Here is an 18534-nt window from a genome sequence, read left to right as displayed (position 1 = left end):
TGTCTCACATGGTCCTGGTGTAGCTTTACTCGGTAGCCTTGCCATTAGTGGGTTATTTCTATAAGATATAGTTCAGGAAAGGACATGAGGAGGGTGGTCTGATCATCTCTATTTTTGACTTTCACCTGCAGATGTTATATCCATTATATATAGATTTCAAAACGAGTTAATATTAATCTAGTCGGTATAAGTAAAATGCCTATATAAAATCTAATTAGTTGGCAAGGAAAGAGTACTAATTTTCAGTAATGACCCTGCTCTGTAATTCAGTAATTTCAAAGCACATGATACATGCGCTAGGCAGTGAGTAAAGGAGAGGGCATGCTATCAGGGAGCCTGCTATTGAGCAAGAGATAAACAGAGGGACATAAGATGGTACAGATGCTGTAAGGTTCGCATAGTATATGAAAACCATTGCTTAAATACCCAAAGGAGGGTGTTATTCATTTTGTACCAGGGAAATCAGAGGGACTTCTTAGATCCAGTGAGATTGACTGTAGAAAAGGAGTACTAGTTGTCCAGGAAGAATAAATTTAGTAGGAATGATAAGCAAGCAGGCATGAAAGTACATAGTGAGTTCAGGGAGGGGAGAACATGGTGGGGGTGAGTTCAGGGAGGAGAGAAGACAGAGAGGAAGGCAGGTCATACAGGTTGGCCCTTTCATGGCCTTCATGCAGTGGGGAGCTATAGAGGGTTACAGGCAGAAGCAACAAATGGGTCTGTGTTATGGAAGGGTGACTGGCTGCTGAGTGGAGAGTGAAGAACAGGGCAGACCAAGCTGGTAGAAAAGACGTTACAGCTAGAAGGTCATAGCCTGAGTCCAGGAAGACATGATGCATGCTAGAGGGAGGTCACCTAAAAGGAAGAAAAAATGATATGACATTTGAGAGAGAACTAGCAAGTTTGGCTTTGGGGGTTTCAGGAGAGGAGCACCAGTGACAGATGAATCTGAAACCTTTGGTTTGAGGGACTTGTAGATTGTGGAGACATCCATTTTAACATTGACCATGAGGGGTGAGGGTGGGGTCTGTAGTCTGCAGAAAAGAATGATGTTCTGTGTAAGAAGAACTAGACTTGTCCCATAAGGGCCCAGTGAGTGGAAGTTCTAGGGAAACAGATGTTAGCCTTAATCATAAACCCTTCCTGGAGGTAAGTGAAGAAAGAGCGATCCTTAAGACGTGGGAGGAATGAATTGCCTCTGTTGTGCTGAGGTAAAGGGGGAATCCGTGGAGTTCAGCTCTCTGATGAACTATCTGGGCATGTTACATCAGTCTGAATGCCTCATTTTCCTCATCCATAAAATGGGGGAATCACGTGCCACCTGCCTTATTTGCTTGTCGTGAGGATTAATGAGGTAACCTGTGAAAAATGCTTAAAACAGTGTCAAGTCCAGAGGCAGGGCTAAATAAACATTAGCCCTCATTCGCCGAGCCCTTCCATAATTGACCAGATTTCATATTGATATTGATTGGAGATGTTTCTTTAAAATGCGAGCACAGGAAGATCTTTTAACCGATGTAACTTGCTGAGGTATAATTATCAGTGAGGACTTAGACTTTTAGTTGCTTTTTTTTTCCATTAAAAATGCTTTGTAGACAGAATCACCTTTAGTATGTGGAAATTGATCTTATGCTTATGTTTTCTAATATAAGTAAAGCTTCCGTTTTTTTGTTTTTTGTTTTTGTCTTGTGAGTTTGTTTCTCAGTGTTAAGCTCCAAAAGAAAATGCTGAGCTTTTTATGAAAACGGGACAGACATTATAATGTTGGGTTTAGATTATAACTTGGAAGCCACTGTTGGGGTAGAGTAGTATGGATTGCCCTGTCATCTTTTGTTAGGTTAGAAAATACCTCTTTCCCTTGTATGTTTTTTTGTTTGTTTCTTTCTTTCTCTTCATTACCCGTTTATCATACTATCTTATCTATCATACTTGGGTTGAGAGCAAGAAAGGAGTTCCAATATGGAGTGAGTGAGTACCAGTCTGGTTATCAGAAAGAATAGATGGCTAGGTTTCCATCAGTGCTACTAATTGGCTATTAGATGTGAGGTGAGTTACTGCTACCTCCGTGCCTCAGTTTCCCCACCAATACAATGGCTGCCACCTGTCACCTCCGAATTAGTATGACAAAGTTAATTTTTCTATTATAAATTTCTGTAAGAATTTTTTTCCCTAATGGCCGGTAAATACATAAATACATCTTTGCAGTTGGAAACGAGCTATTTATTTCTCTATGTGCCCTGAAGTTAATAGAGGACAGATAGGAATTAATTCCATGATTTCATTAAGAAAACTGAGATTTAGCATTAAAAAGTGGTAGGAATAAGAAGGGAACTTCCTAATTCCTTCCCCTCCCTGCCCCCCCCCCCAAAAAAAAACAAAAAACCACAGAGTTGGTGAAGTGCTTTGAACCCGTCAGAAATAAATTGTAGGAAAAAGCAGCCAGTAAGACCAGCCTGCCAGTCCTGGCTGTCGGAAATATCTCTGATGCCATCTGTCACAGGAGAGTTTAGGTTGGAGAGAGCAAATCCGTGACCGGGGCCTCCGAGTTCAAAAGCAGGTCTCTCCTCTCTTCCACACAGCGGGGGGTGTCTACATCACTATCTGTTTCAGGCCTTTTCATTGATCCTGAATCTGCAACTTCCTAAAAAAAAAAAGAAGAAGAAGAAGAAGAAAAAGCAAGGAACAAAGCCTTAAAGAGCCACTGTTTGCAAACCCTTGCAAGGGTTCTGTAATTTAAACCGCTGTCCTGGAGATAGGTCATACACAAGGGCTAACCCCACTGACTTCCTCTAGCTCATCCTGGGGTTCGGTGCTTTGGCAGAGTGGGCTTGGGGGGTGGCTGGTTTTCCAAAGGGGACAGGCGAGCTGCAGGTCCACCACGCGGCCAGGTTTGTGACGCGGTGGGGGGGAAGCTGAGCAGTAGCAATTAGGCAATGAGTGGAGTAAGGCTTCTCAGGGGCAAGGGCTCGGGTTCGGAATACATTCCTTTCCTAATGTGACTTGATGGAGATGGAGTGAGGGCCTATCAGGTGTGAAAAGCCCTGCTGCTCCTGGCGTGGAGGGGCCTCCAGACGGTGATTTGGCGACGTCAATCTAGTCATGCTTGATTTGGACACTTAACATGGGAAAGCAGGATTTCTCTACCCCCGATCAACTTCTCAATTAGCAGGCTGCCTTGTGTAACGGCCTTGTTTTGCAATCCCTCAGGGCTGCTTCAGGGGTCATTAGGGTGAGAAAACTTGAACAGCAGAGCTTGGCTGGAGCAGCGAGGGAAGGAGCCGGAGAGCGCTCCTCAATACGCATCACCCTGTTTCAAGTTGTTTGCTTTCATGGGATTGATTCTTGGCACATTAAGGAGCTTAAGCCTCCAGTATCTTTTTTAAACTGCCCCCCTTATCGCCTTTGCAGCTGACAGGGTTTTTTTTTGACAGGCTGAGAGTAAAAAGAGATAACTAGTAGGTTAGTACTGTATTTATCCATGTGGACACACAAGCACCTAGAGAGACGCACACGCTGATGTTCAAATATCTTTTAAGTTGTCTTTCAGGGCCTCTGGTTAACAGGAAATACCAGATTTCAAGTGATCCCAATATCTCATTTATCTACATTCAAAATGCCTGAGCTCCAAATCTTTATTTCTGCTATGTCTGACTTTGTTTACTAATCGTTAATTGTTTGTGCCTTATTCAATATTTTCCTTCTAAACCCCAATTAATATTTATGTGAGTAATATGTGTTCATGTGAGGTTTATGTGATGGGCATATGTGAACAAAAATTGAAATAGCTTTAATTAATATGGGTTTATGCGTATCTATGATTCGACTAACTGGCTTATTCCCAGTTTTACTAACTGGCTTATTCCCAGTTTTAATAAAGAAATTAACATGTCCAGGGATTTAAGCATAAGTTCTTTATAAAATGTATCTGGATAGGAAAATAAACACAGAAAAGTAATTTGAGAATTGTACTAATTACTTAGAAAATATCTCTACCTGCAATAATTATAGGCTTATATTTGTAATTTCCTGTTTTTGATAACTTATTTTCATATTCACTTGGCATTATCTCACTGTTAGAAAATTAGATGAATGAAATAGTATCAAATATTTTAGAGGATTCTGCCTTAATGTAATATTTTTAGAGTAAATTATTTCAGCATATATCCCGACAGGTTTTCCCAAAGTTGGTTGCCTATATTTCTTTTGAAAAATATTTATTTTATTGACACTGAGCAGAGCTTCATATGGTTAATAACATATGTATTGTTCTAAGATAACTGAATTCAATGTATTTATAAATTGGAAGTTAGCTACATATTGATATTACACATCTCAGTACATCCTCTACTTATTAAAAGGTTTTGACATCCAGTTTTCAAAGTGTTAAAGAATAGTTAAAATTCTGGACACTGTGGCATAGCAATTTCTAAGAAGTACTTCAAATAAGTCCTTAAGGTGACACAACAAAGGAAATATTTCAGTAGCTCTCCTTTATAAAGAAAATCCATACACATTCTGAAAACTAAGTCTTTACTTAAACTCAGTGCTATGGAAATAGCATTTTACTAAAGAAAGTGCTTTAAACAATATTCAGAAACATCATGTATGTTTATGAATGATATTCTATGTGTGTATACAAAAATATAATCTATAGGTTTGATTGTAACTTTTTGTATATTTTTACAACACAAAAATGTGACCTTAATGTTTCTCCTCCATAATACTTTGTTGAGTGTTATACTAATTTATTATAGAAAACATTAAACTTGGACAAATTAATACTAATGAATTATTCCACTTTCTTCCACAAAACTGTTTTGTCCTTTTGAGTCTCCTTTTGTTTTTTTCTTTATTCCAAAAAAGGAACTCATCTAATCCTATAAATAATTATTTTCCTGGCTTTATTTTGGTAATTATTTTAAATACTACTTTAAGCCAATTCAAAAATCCTTTAAAGGATTTTCAAATTAAAAATTCAATGAGTATATGTATTGAATATATATAAATGCTAACCCATGTTGAAAAGGTCTATACTTCCCTTTTAACTCGGTTTTGAGAGAATGTTATAAATTCAGTCTGACAACTAAAAGTCAGATGATCTGAATTAGCTTTTACCTGAGTCATCCAGTTACACTTCGACTAGAATGAAGAATCGCAGAATTTTAAAATTATGCAAAAGCCCTTAAAGGGTATTTAGTTCAGTCTACCTATTTGGGTCAAAAAAGGATTAAAGAACAGAAACTTTGAAATCTCTGAATTCTAATTGATCTTTGGCTATTACTAGAGTTGCCATATAGTTTTCTATCTAACCCAGGAGGACACTTGATAAAGAAAGCACTTCTAATAATCAGACGGGGCCACAGGAATATGTACAGGATTGTCCTGGGAAAACTGATATATGAGTACCCTCATTGCAGATAGTTCACCCACATATGATATTTTAAAATGGTAGTTTTGTGAATACTTTCTTATAAGGATTTAATAATAATTGTCCATTAAAATCCCAAAGGAGCAAAAGATGTCAGATGTATAATTTGCTTTGTAGAAAGTACTTTTAAGAAAGAGAACAAATAAGATGTATTCCAGGAATCTTTGATGATTACGTTAATGGAATTTGGAACTAGGGAACACTTGGGCGCCTCCATAACATAATATCCTTAGTTAAAAACAAGGATAACATTTTATACCTTTTTTATACCTCTTTTTTCTTTGGTAAATTTAATTTATAAAGTAAACGATATGATATCCCCAATCCTAAAAATAACTTATTGTAATTAGGCTGCTTCTTCAGAGAAGTAAGGCAAAAGATTTAAATAAAATTTAAACCTAAATTGTAGATAATAGGTCCTTATATAGTTTGTCACTATTCTCCTACAAAGTTCTTTTGCTTTGAAGTAAAACATACTAATTAATCCCAGAAGAAGTGTTTGTTTGAACTTTTACTGGCTAGTATCTGGGGAAAGTAAATGCCTTACCTATTCTAGGTAAATTGTTTGTTTACTTTGTATAAATAATCACATAATTACTGTCACTAACTCGTAATTTCTGGATATGAAAGATACATTTTATATCAGAGAAAGTTCTTTAACACTTTGCATTGCAGTTCCGATCACACCTTCATCAGTGAGTCAGTGTTGCGGGTGGAGCTCTAGTGTGTCTTGGTTAGTGCCTGGTGAATGAATGAGTGGCACTTGGAAATGGTGAAACTGACATGTGAAAACAGGTGGGCTTCATAGAAAAAGATCAAAGAAAAGATATTTCCCATGATTAATTCAAAAATACCTGTTTGCAACATGACCTTTATCACCTTCCTGTAGAAATTATTTTTTTTTCTTTTCTGTTTTTTTTTCTTGAAGCATCTCAGTACTTCAAGTTCATTAGTTATGAGATGGGTAAAAAATAATATTGTCAAATAAGAAACATACCTCTCCACTTTCTTGTTCAACTTTACATCTAGTGTATGCAAAGAAATGTGTGAAGAAGAAGTATAATAGAGAAGGTAATTATGGGCCTCTAAGAATCTGTAAAGATACCAAAAGACTTCAATGTGATTTTTAGGAAAATATTACTTACTTAAAAAGTTTCCACCTTGAAAGACCTGTACAATTTTAAGTAGATAAAGTTTTTTGAAATTCATGATAGAATAGATTCTCACTTTAAAAGAATTTTAAAGGCTTTTATTATAAAATTAGATGTATCATATTCCCATTAGCACTTATTGTACTTAGTTAAAACCAGTGCCTAATTTATTTTGATCTACCAACAACTTCCTCACTGATATCAAGGAAGAGTTATATAGTAACTAAACTGCCACAATATCTATAAAAATAGTCAGATTTTGCCCTAGCTGGTTTGGCTCAGTGGATAGAGAGTCCCGGGTTCAATTCCCATTAAGGACACATGCCTGGGTTGCAGGCTCAATCCCCAGTAGGGGACATGCAGGAAGCAGTCAATCAATGATTCTCTCTGATCATTGATGTTTCTATCTCTCTCTTCCTCTCCCTTCCTCTCTGAAATCAATAAAAATATATTTTAAAAATAGTCAGATTTTTATGCTCACATAAAATCTGTGACTGATTTGTCCTCCCCTTCATTAATATCTTAAAATTAGCAGAGATGCCATAGTGACTAGATGAAATATCCACTTATTTTTTAAAAAATCTTTTCTATTTTAGTTCCTTTGTTTTACTCTTTCTTTCTTTCTACCTCTTATTACTCTTGACCCGTGGTCGGCAAACTCATTAGTCAACAGAGCGGCAAACCACGGCTGCGGCTCACGAGCCGCAGTTTGCCCACCACTCCTCTGGACCAGTGGTCGGCAAACCGCGGCTCGCGAGCCACATGCGGCTCTTTGGCCCCTTGAGTGTGGCTCTTCCACAAAATACCATGGGCGGGCGCGCACGTACAGTGTGATTGAAGGAGTACCCTAATTAAGTTAATAACAATGTACCTACCTATATAGTTTAAGTTTAAAAAATTTGGCTCTCAAAAGAAATTTCAATCGCTGTACTGTTGATATTTGGCTCTGTTGACTAATGAGTTTGCCGACCACTGCTCTAGATCTTTCCATAACTGTATGTAAAAATTTGAAAAATCTGTTTTTTTAAATATTGTAACAAGCTCGACACGTTTCTTTTATTCGAGCTACAAAAGATTCTTTTCCGTTCCAAGATTTTATGATTTTATGAAATGTTGGTACAATTGCCATATTTGTTCAGAAGTATTATCCTCATCAAATGTTGAAGGAAAAACATTCAATTTTACTTTTTCCCAAATTGCTTCCCCCACTAGGTTGCAGTGCTGATCATAAATAGCAGTAACACCTGCTCATAAGGCTTTGGAAAAATGGGCCTGAGGAAGAACTGATAGTTATTTGTTGAAAGTGAAAGTACAATATTTAAACACTGTTTGCAACTTTTATGTGAGGCGGGCATGGAGAGAGATGATGATGCTTCTAAGGAAACCTCCCTCTGTCAGGTCGTTAACCCAGAGACTTCTGTCCAGGGCAGCCCCTCCTTGCCCCATGTTTACAGGCTATCCTGAGAACTGTGCTAGTGAGGAGAGGACCAGATCTGGATAAGAGGGTTAGTTCCTCATGCTCGCTCCAATACTGAGTAATGGTCTAAGCTTCTGTATGTAGACAATGGTGTATTTCCTGCTCTTCACGAAGGAGCTAGGACAGGGGTCAGGCAGCCTAAAGGTCAGCCTATTTTTCTTTATCTATTATTCTGTTACGGCCTTCATAGATCAGAACATGGTAAGTTTAGAAAGGGGCTAACACTGAGTAAGCCTAACACTGGAAAATAGGTTGGACATTGTCATCCATTTCAGATCATGGATGTACTGTACTGATTCACATCATTAGCATACAGACTTTTAAGTTAGAATAAAATATCTCTGGCCTTTGTTGTTGTTTTTTCAATCTGTGGGCATAGAACACTGGAAAAGAGATTTCTAGTATGGATGTCAATTAGAAAATTCTATATCTCCACTTGTTTAACTGTGATAAGCCTTGTATATCTAGGGCTACAAGGAAACTTGAGGCTTTAGGACAGCACTGCTCAATAGAAATAGAATGTGCTTCACATATTAATTTTAATTTTTCTAGCAGCCCCTACATTAAAAGGAAAGTTTTTTAAAGGTGAGATTTTAAAAACATATTTTCTTTAACCAAATAGATTCAAAAGATTATCATTTCAATATATAATTAATGTTTTCAAAATGTTCATGAAATATTTTACTTTTCGGTGCTAAGCTTTGAAACTGGATGTATATATTACACTTAGAACATATGTTGATACCAACTGGCCACATGTCAAGTGATCTGTAGCCACATGTGGTTAGTGGTTACCATATTGGTCAGCACAGCCACAGGCAGCGAGTGAAAGGGTAGTAAGCTTGGCTTCTGAGGTGATTGGAGGTGGGAAAGGAACCAGCTCTGTGGTGAAACGTAAGGTCTGAAATTCACCATATGGAGGGCATTGCTGTTTTGTTTCCCTGGACCATCTCAGGTCTAAAACAACCTATTTTGAATCATAGTCCCCAAGTTGGAGTAGACTGTGATTGTTTAGGGCAGGAACCCCTAACCAAGCATTCATGGAACATGACCTAGTTCGTCTGGAATGATGTTCCTGTAAGTCAAGTATAGTTTTAATGGGGCATGAGGTCTTTTTAGAGTGTTTCCCTCGTCTTTTCTTCGCCTGAAATGCAAGACCCAGAGAGATAGGTGACAAACACCTTTCTTCACCTATAGCATTCCTTTTTAATTTTTCTATTGTTCCCAATGTACTAGTAATACTAAGTATAGATCTCAAGAATTCCAGAAAACAAAATTAAGTTGTCTCCTTCCTGTTCACTGTTGACTTTTTGCCTATAATTTTATTATCCCAACCATGTTGTTGTTTAAATGGGTTGGATCATGACCTGATACTCAAGAAGTTCTACTGGTGGTTGGCAGATAAATACTTAAGAATTAGCCCTCTAGTTTGGGTTTGACCACCCAGCCTCATGCAGCCGAGGACTATTCTGTCCAATTCAAGAAGAGTAGAGTTTTGTCTGAACATAGAAGAGGGACACATTCCGAGGACACTTAGAATACTGCAACAAACATGAAGGCTCAGTCATCCGGGCCAGAGTCACCCATCCAGCTGTCTAGACTTCTAATGTATATCTTATACTATCTATACTAATAAAAGTGTAATATGCTAATTAGACCAGGAGACATTCCGGGAGACCTTCCAAATGTCCTTCCAGACAAAGCCATGGTGGCGGGGCCGAGGCAGAGGCGGTTAGAGGCGATCAGGCCAGGAGGGGAGGGTAGTTGGGGGCAATCAGGCTGGCGGGGGGGGCAGTTGGGGGTGAGCAGGCCAGCAGGGGGGCAGTTGGGGGAGAGAAGGCCGGGGGGGGGGGTTTGGGGCAAGCAGGCCAACAGGCTGAGTGGTTAGGTGTGATCAAGCAGGCAGGCAGGTGAGTGGTTTAGAGCCAGTGGTCCCAGGTTGCGAGAGGGATGTCCCCCGAGGGGTCCCGATTGGAAGGGGTGCAGGCCAAGCTGAGGGATAACCCCCCTTGTGCACAAATTTTTGTGCACTGGGCCACTAGTCTATAATAATAGAAGTGTAATATGCAAATCGACCGAACGGCCAAACAGTAAAACAACCATCTGGGCGACCTTCCAGACGAAGCTGGGGCTGCGAGGGCCGAGACAGCGGGGCTACAAAGGCCTACTCTTGCATGAGTTTCATGCATCAGGCCTCTAGTATATATATATAACCTTATATCTTACAGAGAGAGAGAGAATACACACATATGTATATATACAGCCATGCTTATAGAGGAAATACAAATATATATTATACATGTGCATGCTAAACTTTACTTTTAGCAAATGGCTTATATGTTTCTGTTTAGTATGATTTATATGTTAATATAAAATATATGAAGGCTGAATGTAATGAGCTAAATAGAGTTAATTTCAGAGAATAAAAGTACTTAATTATGAAAGAAATAATATCTAAGTTTTCCTTAAACAGATGTACTTAGTCTCTTTAAAACATGGTCAACACTTCTTTAATTGGCTTAAGCTTAACTTTAGAAACATTCAGAATAATCATTGTGCACAAATGTATACTAAAAATAAGTGCTAAGTCACTGTGTAACATTTTTAAAATGTTAAACATTTTTTATCTATTTTTTGTGTTCAGTGTTTCCTTTTTTCTTTTAACTCCCACAATATCTTCATCTCTGTGACAGTGGAACACATGCTAAGACCCAACAGAGAGGGAACAATAGGTTTATCTCTCTTCAGCCTTATAACCATTGAGCTTTTTACATTTTAAACAAAAGTATTGAATGTTTAAAGTGTTTTTATTTTCTATCACTACGTTCCTTAGTTTAAAAAATGAAATAGGAAAGGAGATGAGAAATATACTTGTAATAACAAAAAAGCAATTGCCCTTCTCAGTCTGTGAAAATGTTCTATTCCTTCCCACATAACATATTCAATAAAACTTCACCATCCAACAGTCAAAAGTTAAAGATCTTTTCGGTTGATTACAATTTCATTTATTTAGAAAATAAACTTTCCTTTCTCTGTTCATCTCTAGTTTTTCTGCAGAAAGAGCTTTTTACATAGGATGATGACTAAACCATCTTATCCTCAATATTAAAAATATATATTTACTGTTAAATTCATGTATTTTCAAGTTGCTGAGAATTGTCCGACTACTAGAAGAGAATATTTGATCTTTGTTCATAATTAAGGCTTACTGCAATGGTATTTATTTATGCATTTCCCCCCAAAATAATAAATTAATTTGAGTCAAACACTATGCTTTTCATTGGCTAGGGGGAATTTGATTTAGTGACTTGAGCCACCGACCTGGTAAAAAAATCTATAGAAACATCTGGTGCTGTGAAATAAAAGACACTAATACAATGAACACTCGTTCCTACTCCCCATGCCTGTAGTAAACCATATTTATTATTGCTATGTTAAATGATTATATGTCTTGAGTTTTTCTCTGTCCCCGCCCCCAGGAACTTTAGTAATGGATGTATACGAACCCATGCAGAATTCACCTGATTTATGACTATGTTGCGAAAGCTGTTGAACAGTTAGTAAAAATGCAAAATTTTCTGGGAACCTTTAAAAATATAAATGTGTGTTGTCATAGTTTTTGCTATGCCACCCATACACAAAAAATTATTTAATGTTTCTCTATTCATGTTCACTGCAGTGTAGGACGTGTTATACAGCACACAGATAGGCTGAGTTCTTGTCCGTAAGAAAGTTGTCTGTATGGTTTTTATCTTCGTGTCTGTGTTTAGATTGTCAATACCAGGTAATAGCAGCAAAAAATGGAATGCAAAAGCGACAGAAACCTCCTTTGGGATTCCTGCAAATAGTACTACGCATTGGTATTGCGTAGATGGTAGTTGTCACCTTTTATATTGTAAGTCTACTTTTGGTAGTGTGTCAGAACAAGACAAAGGTCATATAGCGTAGAGCCTATTATGGGCATTGATGGTAGGAAACGATGTAGCCCATAAATGGACAGATTAACCCCTGCCATGCTTTAATAACCTAGAAGACATCTTAAAATGAGCAAAATGGATCAATAACCTTATTTTTTTTTCTTTCCCATAAATTTATGAGCTGGAACTCTGTGATTATTCAGGTCAACATTTCAAAAAGATTCCTTTTCAAAGTAAATCTTTGTCTCAGTGTACTACTTACTGAATGTAGGTAGGCCCTTCTTTTATGTGAGGACTAGATTGTATAAACCTTATAAAGGAGAGATTAGCGAGATCTCTACCTTAAACAGGAAAGTGGATCAGTACTGACACCCTATTAAATGAGTCTGGGAGTGAGGGGTGGGGAGGAAAGGGTTACAAGAATTTCCAGGATTATGAATCGTCTAAATGAATTAGATAATTAAAAGACTCTTCTTGAATATTTCCTAGACGTATCTGCAGAAATCTTAGGAATGAATGTCTTAAGCTTAATTGATTCATGTGAAAATTCTTTTCGCCTGAGCCCAAATGTCACGTTGGAAAACCAAGGGATCACATTCTATATTTTGAAAAGCCCACGTTGTAAAATGGGACTTTGTTTCCCCTCTCAGAAAATCGTGTCCGACTGAGAAAAAGGGAGACCATGAATGTGGCTACAGGGTGATCTCTTGATCCTTGGACCATAGTGAGGAAAAAGTCTAACAAATGCATCGTTTTGCAGTAAATTAGATCAGATTTCCGCATCTCCGCACTCAGTCTGTGAGCTGACAGTTCAGTAAAATGTTCCCTTGTAAGGTTCGCCCTCTTAGGAAAAGGGGCAATAATTCATCATTAGGATTTCAGAGTCCAGGTGTAGATGGAAACTGATGGAGCCTCCAGCGAGGCAGGGAGGGTGCGTGGAAGAAGAAAATTTTATCTGAAGCCTAATTCCCTGGTTACAGCAGAGAATAATTAAGATAATATTGCTTCAAGAGTCCTTTAATGATTAAAAATCACATATGCAGAATCCATAAATCGGAGGGCAACAAACTGAAAGGCGGTAACGTCGGAGAACTGTTTTGTGCACATTGTGGTGGAAAGTACACTCGTGGCAGCCCGCTGTACGGGCAGCCACCGGAGACCGGGACCATTCCAAGGACTTTGTTTAGATGCAACAAATCATTTGTCTGTTATTAACCCGGAGCTTGTAATTATGCAGATTGCCATAGATTTTCCTGGGCCTGGAAGTGAGATTGAGGGTTGTTCACAGTATAGCAGGCAGCTCAGGGCTGGCCATGCATTACTGAACTTGCCACATTTATCATGTTGACTGATGGCAGCAGAAGCAGGTCTCAGGTCCCAGTGGTTAATGTAGTGGGTAATTAACTGTCATTTGCCTAGTAATAGGCTGATGATCAATGGTTTGTGTGGAAACAAATTCTAATCAGGTAGCTGATAAATGCTCAGCTAGCGAGAGCAATTGAAATTGGGGGAAACTATGTCCAGAATTTCAAAATGGCATTGTGTGTGTATGTTTATTAGGTATGAGCAAACGGAGTCATCCTTGAACACTGCTTTCTCTCAGACCAATCGCATTTTATATCCACAAGTGCATCTATATTCGTGGAATAAAGAACTTTTTAAGATTTCCTTATTTCTCAAAAAAAAAAAATTAAAAAGAAGAAAGAAAGAAGAAACAAATGCTCATGTAAGTGATGTGCCTCCTGAACAGATCACAGGAAGTACACGAAAAGTGAATGTGAAATGTTGGAATGAACGAAGAAATCTGCTGACAAAAGAATAGGATGAAAGCTTTAGTTTGCGGTGGTTTCATTTTTAATGATTGCCAGTAGGAGATGCAAGATATTACATTTTCAATGACATTCTTTTTTTTAAAAAAAATTATTTCCCAAAATAGGGATTGAGAGCACAAAGGTTATTAGAGTTGTATTCCTTAAAATAAGCATATTGAAACGCTTTAAAGATTTTTTTTTTCAGGGAAAAGAAGCATGCGACCATCTTTAATTTAGTCTTCTTGAATATGAACCTTGCTTACGTTTTATCGAGTGTACAGATGATGAAAAGCATTTATAGTTTCTACCCTCAAGGCGCTTAAGTTCTTCAAGAGACAATCTAACAAAAACATAAGCTTGAACGTTGATTACGAGTTTGGCCAGACACTTCGAAGCCGTTCTCATAACTCTTTCCAACAATCATCATTAGCCTGCTAAGAGGAAATAGTTATACACTTGAAAATGAACATGCATGCCTTAAGCAAAGGAGCATATCTTCGGAGTATATAGAAAGTAATAAGAGAAACTTCAGCACATTTGTGCGTAATCCTTAAATTCAATAAAACGAAAGGCTAAGATTCTTTAAAGTACATTTTTATAACTAAAATGAGTTTTCTCCATAGCACCTTTGAATTCATTAGTTTAGAACTGCTTTTAATTTGGTCTTTCCCATGAGAGCCATTATATTTTTCTCCTGTCAGCCTGATGCTGGAGAAAAAAAGGAAACTGGCAGATGTGGTGTTTTTCATCTACTTTGCTTCCTAGTTAAAAAGTGCATTAACTACTATGCACAGAATAGTATTTGTAATAACTCTTTACCACCATTAACAATTTTAAAGAGACTTGGTTTAAATATTGCCAGTAAAAATGGATAAAATATTTTATTTTCTCCCATTATGAAACTGTGGAGACATTTTATATTGTACTATATTTTAGGTCATTACAATAACTATTTACTGGAATCTACAGCAAATAGGATTTTTTAAAAAAATACCTTTTTCCCCCCAGACAATTCCAGTGGTTCTTACAGTATATTATGTTTCCACTTCTGATCTAGCTCTGTGTAGTTTATAGCCTCATTTACTTTAATGTGCTACCTGAATAACATAATCATAGCTATAACTATAGTATAGGGCCATAAGGTGCATGCGCCTGTAATGATTTTTGACTACTTAAATGGCTTGTTCATAAATGGCCCTTTAATAATAACGGCAAACCATTTAGCAACTGGGTGACAAAAATAGGGAGTCATTCAAATGGGTCTTTTTTTCCAAGTAAGATGTTTAATGTGTGGCATTAAGATGAAAGTTACATTGCTTTTATATTTACTCCGGATTCTAACAAGTAGACTTTAGCTATGAAGTCACCCCTGTTGACTCCTGCGTGTGTAAGCTTCCCAATGTATTTGTCTTTTCCTTTGCTTCTCAAACAAGATGTGATTTTCATCAGGAAAGGTCAACTGAGTATGTATCACCAAAGAATATTTATGTATATACCTAGGATAAAACTCACTTGAGTACATCATATGGCATTGTGTATCAACAGCTTTGCAAAGTGTATTAGCGTCTTCTCTAGTCACCGTCTCCGATTTTCCTGTAAGAGTTTGAAGAATAAAAAAATGTTTATTGTTCTAGGCTCTTCGGCGTGACGGGAAACTGCGCTGCCTGCAGTAAGCTCATCCCTGCCTTCGAGATGGTGATGCGTGCCAAGGACAATGTTTACCACCTGGACTGCTTTGCATGTCAGCTTTGCAATCAGAGGTACTCAGATTTCATTTTGTCTCCTAAAAAACGGTGAAAGTCTCTTTTCTGGCTATTTATTTAACAGATGGGAAATGATATCAGTGCACTTTATTTAAAGCAATTACTCTCCGCATTTTTCATTTTCTGCAAATGTTCATTCAGTGCCAGAAACGAACCACTGAGGAGGAAGGTCTCAAAACTGCATTTCTACGTAAAAGAAACCCATCACATAACAGGGCTTGATAGGAAATGAAATCAATTCTGTAAACTTTTAGTCTTCTTATTATTCATTCTCTTCCTTGTTGTTTTTCTTTAAACCCTAGCCGGTTTGGCTCTGTGGATAGAGTGCTGGCTTGTGGACTGAAGGGCCCCAGGTTTGATTCCAGTCAAGGGCACATGCCCAGCTTGCGGGTTCAATCCCCAGTAGGGGACATGGAGGAGGCAGCCAACCAATGATTCTCTCTCATCATTGATTCTCTCTTATCATTGATGTTTCTATCTCTCCCTCTACCTTCCTCTCTGAAATCAATAAAAAATAAAAAGTACATTTAAAATATCTTTACTTTTTCATACTACTTCTGTGAGAAAACACATTTTCACTGAGGCAAATAGGGATTTGTGGCAGGTAGTATTTTTCTTATTGTTCATATTTATAGTTGCCTTACCTCTTGATTTCTGTTTTTTAATATTTTTATTGATTTCAGAGAGGAAAGGGGAATGAAAAAGAGAGAGAGAGAGAGAGAGAGAGAGAGAGAGAGAGAGAGAGAGAGAAACATCAATGATGAGAAAGAATCATTGATCAACTATCTCCTGCAGACCCTACACTGGGGATCTAGCCCACAACCTAGGCATGTGCCCTGACCGGGAATCTAACCTGGACCTCCTGGTTCATAGGTCGATGCTCAACCACTGAGACACACCAGCCGGGCTTGATTTCTTATCTTGAATTTTAACCTTGTTTTATATGTACTTTCTAAGTTGCTTCAAGTCTCTTTGTGAACAAGGCCAGAGATAGCTAATAATTAAACAATTATCAGCATTGGAGAGGCAGCATTGAAGAATAGAGTGTTGCACAGTATATCTAAAAACCTAATTCTGGTCTGAACTTTGCCCCTAATAATATGTCTGACCATAAACCAATATTAGCTCTCAGGACCTCAGTTTTCTCATTAATAACACAAGGGAGCTGGATTAGTCAATTGCAGAGAATTCTTTCATCTGAAAGGCTTATGACTTCATCCCGTTTTTCTTTATTGAAAGTTATAACTTTTATTTCCACTGGGAACTATATACTACCGGTACCTATTTTATGTGACAAATGCAAAGGATATTAGAATATTAAAATGCACACATCATTAACAATGTATTTCAAAAATTAGTACACTTGATGGTTTTAATGGAAATAAATCCCATGCGAGTGTGAAAACACCTGGACAAAGTATGTAATCAGAAAATATTAGTTGTGCCCAGTTTTCAGTTATTGCAATTTGCTGTTTTACTGTTCAATGCAGCACCTTCTTATGAGGCCCAACAGAGCAGTAGAAAGAATATGATGTTACAGTGAGAACTGGATTCAAATTCCAGCCCCAACCTGAATCAGCTTGTGACCTTGGGAATGTTAACCTCTCTGATTTCGTTTTCACACCCTTAAAATAAAGACAGTAATGCTTGTCTTACAGATTTTGAAAATAAAATCAAATAATTTATATAAATACTGGGAATAGGTTCTTAGAAATTAGAATTAGAAATTAGGAAATAAAACAATAGGTTCTCAAAAACTAGTTCTTTTACCTTGATATTTATAACTTACTTTTACCAAATAATATTTCACTAACTTGGTTTTTACACAAGATATATAGCTCAAGCTCGGCCGGCATGGCTTAGTGGTTGAGTGTCGACCTATGAACTAGGAGGTCACGATTCGATTCCTGCTCAGGGCACATGCCCGGGTTGCAGGCTCCATCGCTAGTGAGGGGCATTCAGGAGGCAGCCAACCAATGATTCTTTCTCATCATTGATGTTTCTCTCCCTCCCTCTCCCTTCCTCTCTGAAATCAATGAAATATATTTTGAACAGGTATATATGTCAATAATATCTCTTGCTAAATAGATATTCAGAATGTGACTCAGTATACATACCTTGCTGTATATAATTTGAACAGGAAATAATTGAAGAAGTCATCTCACAACATCCTGAGTCTTCACAACAAATGCCTGGACTCAACATAGTTTATTCGGTCTACAGAGACATTTAACCAAAGATAAATTGTCAAATGCACATGTTGTTTATTGTATGTAAGGATATGAATAAAGAAACACAAATATCCACACATCAATACAGACACAGTAAAAAAGTAGACATGTGTACATGTGTGCATACATGTACACACATGTGTATTAGTAGTAAATTTAAAATACTTCTGTTTACTTGTTACATTGATCCACTAATACCACCCACTAATAATACAGTTATCATCATGCAATCATAACATTTACTGCTTTTCTACTTATAAATGGTCATGTATTCATAGTAGAAAACTTAGAGAATACAAAGGGATAAAGAATATCATCTCATAGCTCACTATTTTAAGAGAAAATATTTTAATATTTTGGTGTGTAGCCAGCTGTACAATTTTTATGCATATATGACAAGTGATATATAGCATATACTTTATATTATAGGCACATTTGAGCGGATTAAAGGAAAGTAACAGCAAATAACCCTAATATTTAATATTTGGCCTTTTTATGTAATATAGTGTGCCTTTGTACCTGTCTTTAAAAATTCTTTTAAGCCCTGGCCAGTGTGGCTCACTTGGTTGAGTAAAATCCCATGCACCGAAAGGTCACAGGTTTGATTCCTGGTCAGGGTACATGCCAGGGTTGTGGGCTCCATCGCCAGTAGGGGCCATTCTCTCTTCCTCTCTCTCTAAAAACCAATAAAAACATATTTTTAAAAATTTTAAAGTTCCCTTTAAGGTGTTTTAAATTTTCTTGTGTTCAGTTTTA

The 18534-nt window shown here is 37.4% G+C and overlaps 1 protein-coding gene across 1 annotated transcript in view; it reads left to right on the top strand.

Annotated features, from left to right (window-relative positions):
• Positions 1-18534, top strand: part of LMO3 (LIM domain only 3) — a gene marked incomplete at both ends in the record, with an annotated part of 50794 nt that overhangs the window by 24534 nt on the left and 7726 nt on the right. Inside the window, one exon of the mRNA XM_079775774.1 lies at positions 15419-15544. Coding sequence (XP_079631900.1) covers positions 15419-15544 — 126 coding nt within the window. The remainder of the gene's footprint in view (positions 1-15418; positions 15545-18534) is intronic.

The sequence above is a fragment of the Cnephaeus nilssonii genome (genome assembly GCF_951640355.1).
Source record: "Cnephaeus nilssonii genome assembly, chromosome: 6".
Lineage (NCBI taxonomy): Eukaryota > Metazoa > Chordata > Mammalia > Chiroptera > Vespertilionidae > Cnephaeus > Cnephaeus nilssonii.
The sequence above is the reverse complement of the archived record's forward strand: the minus strand, read 5'-3'. Positions and strand labels throughout refer to the sequence as shown.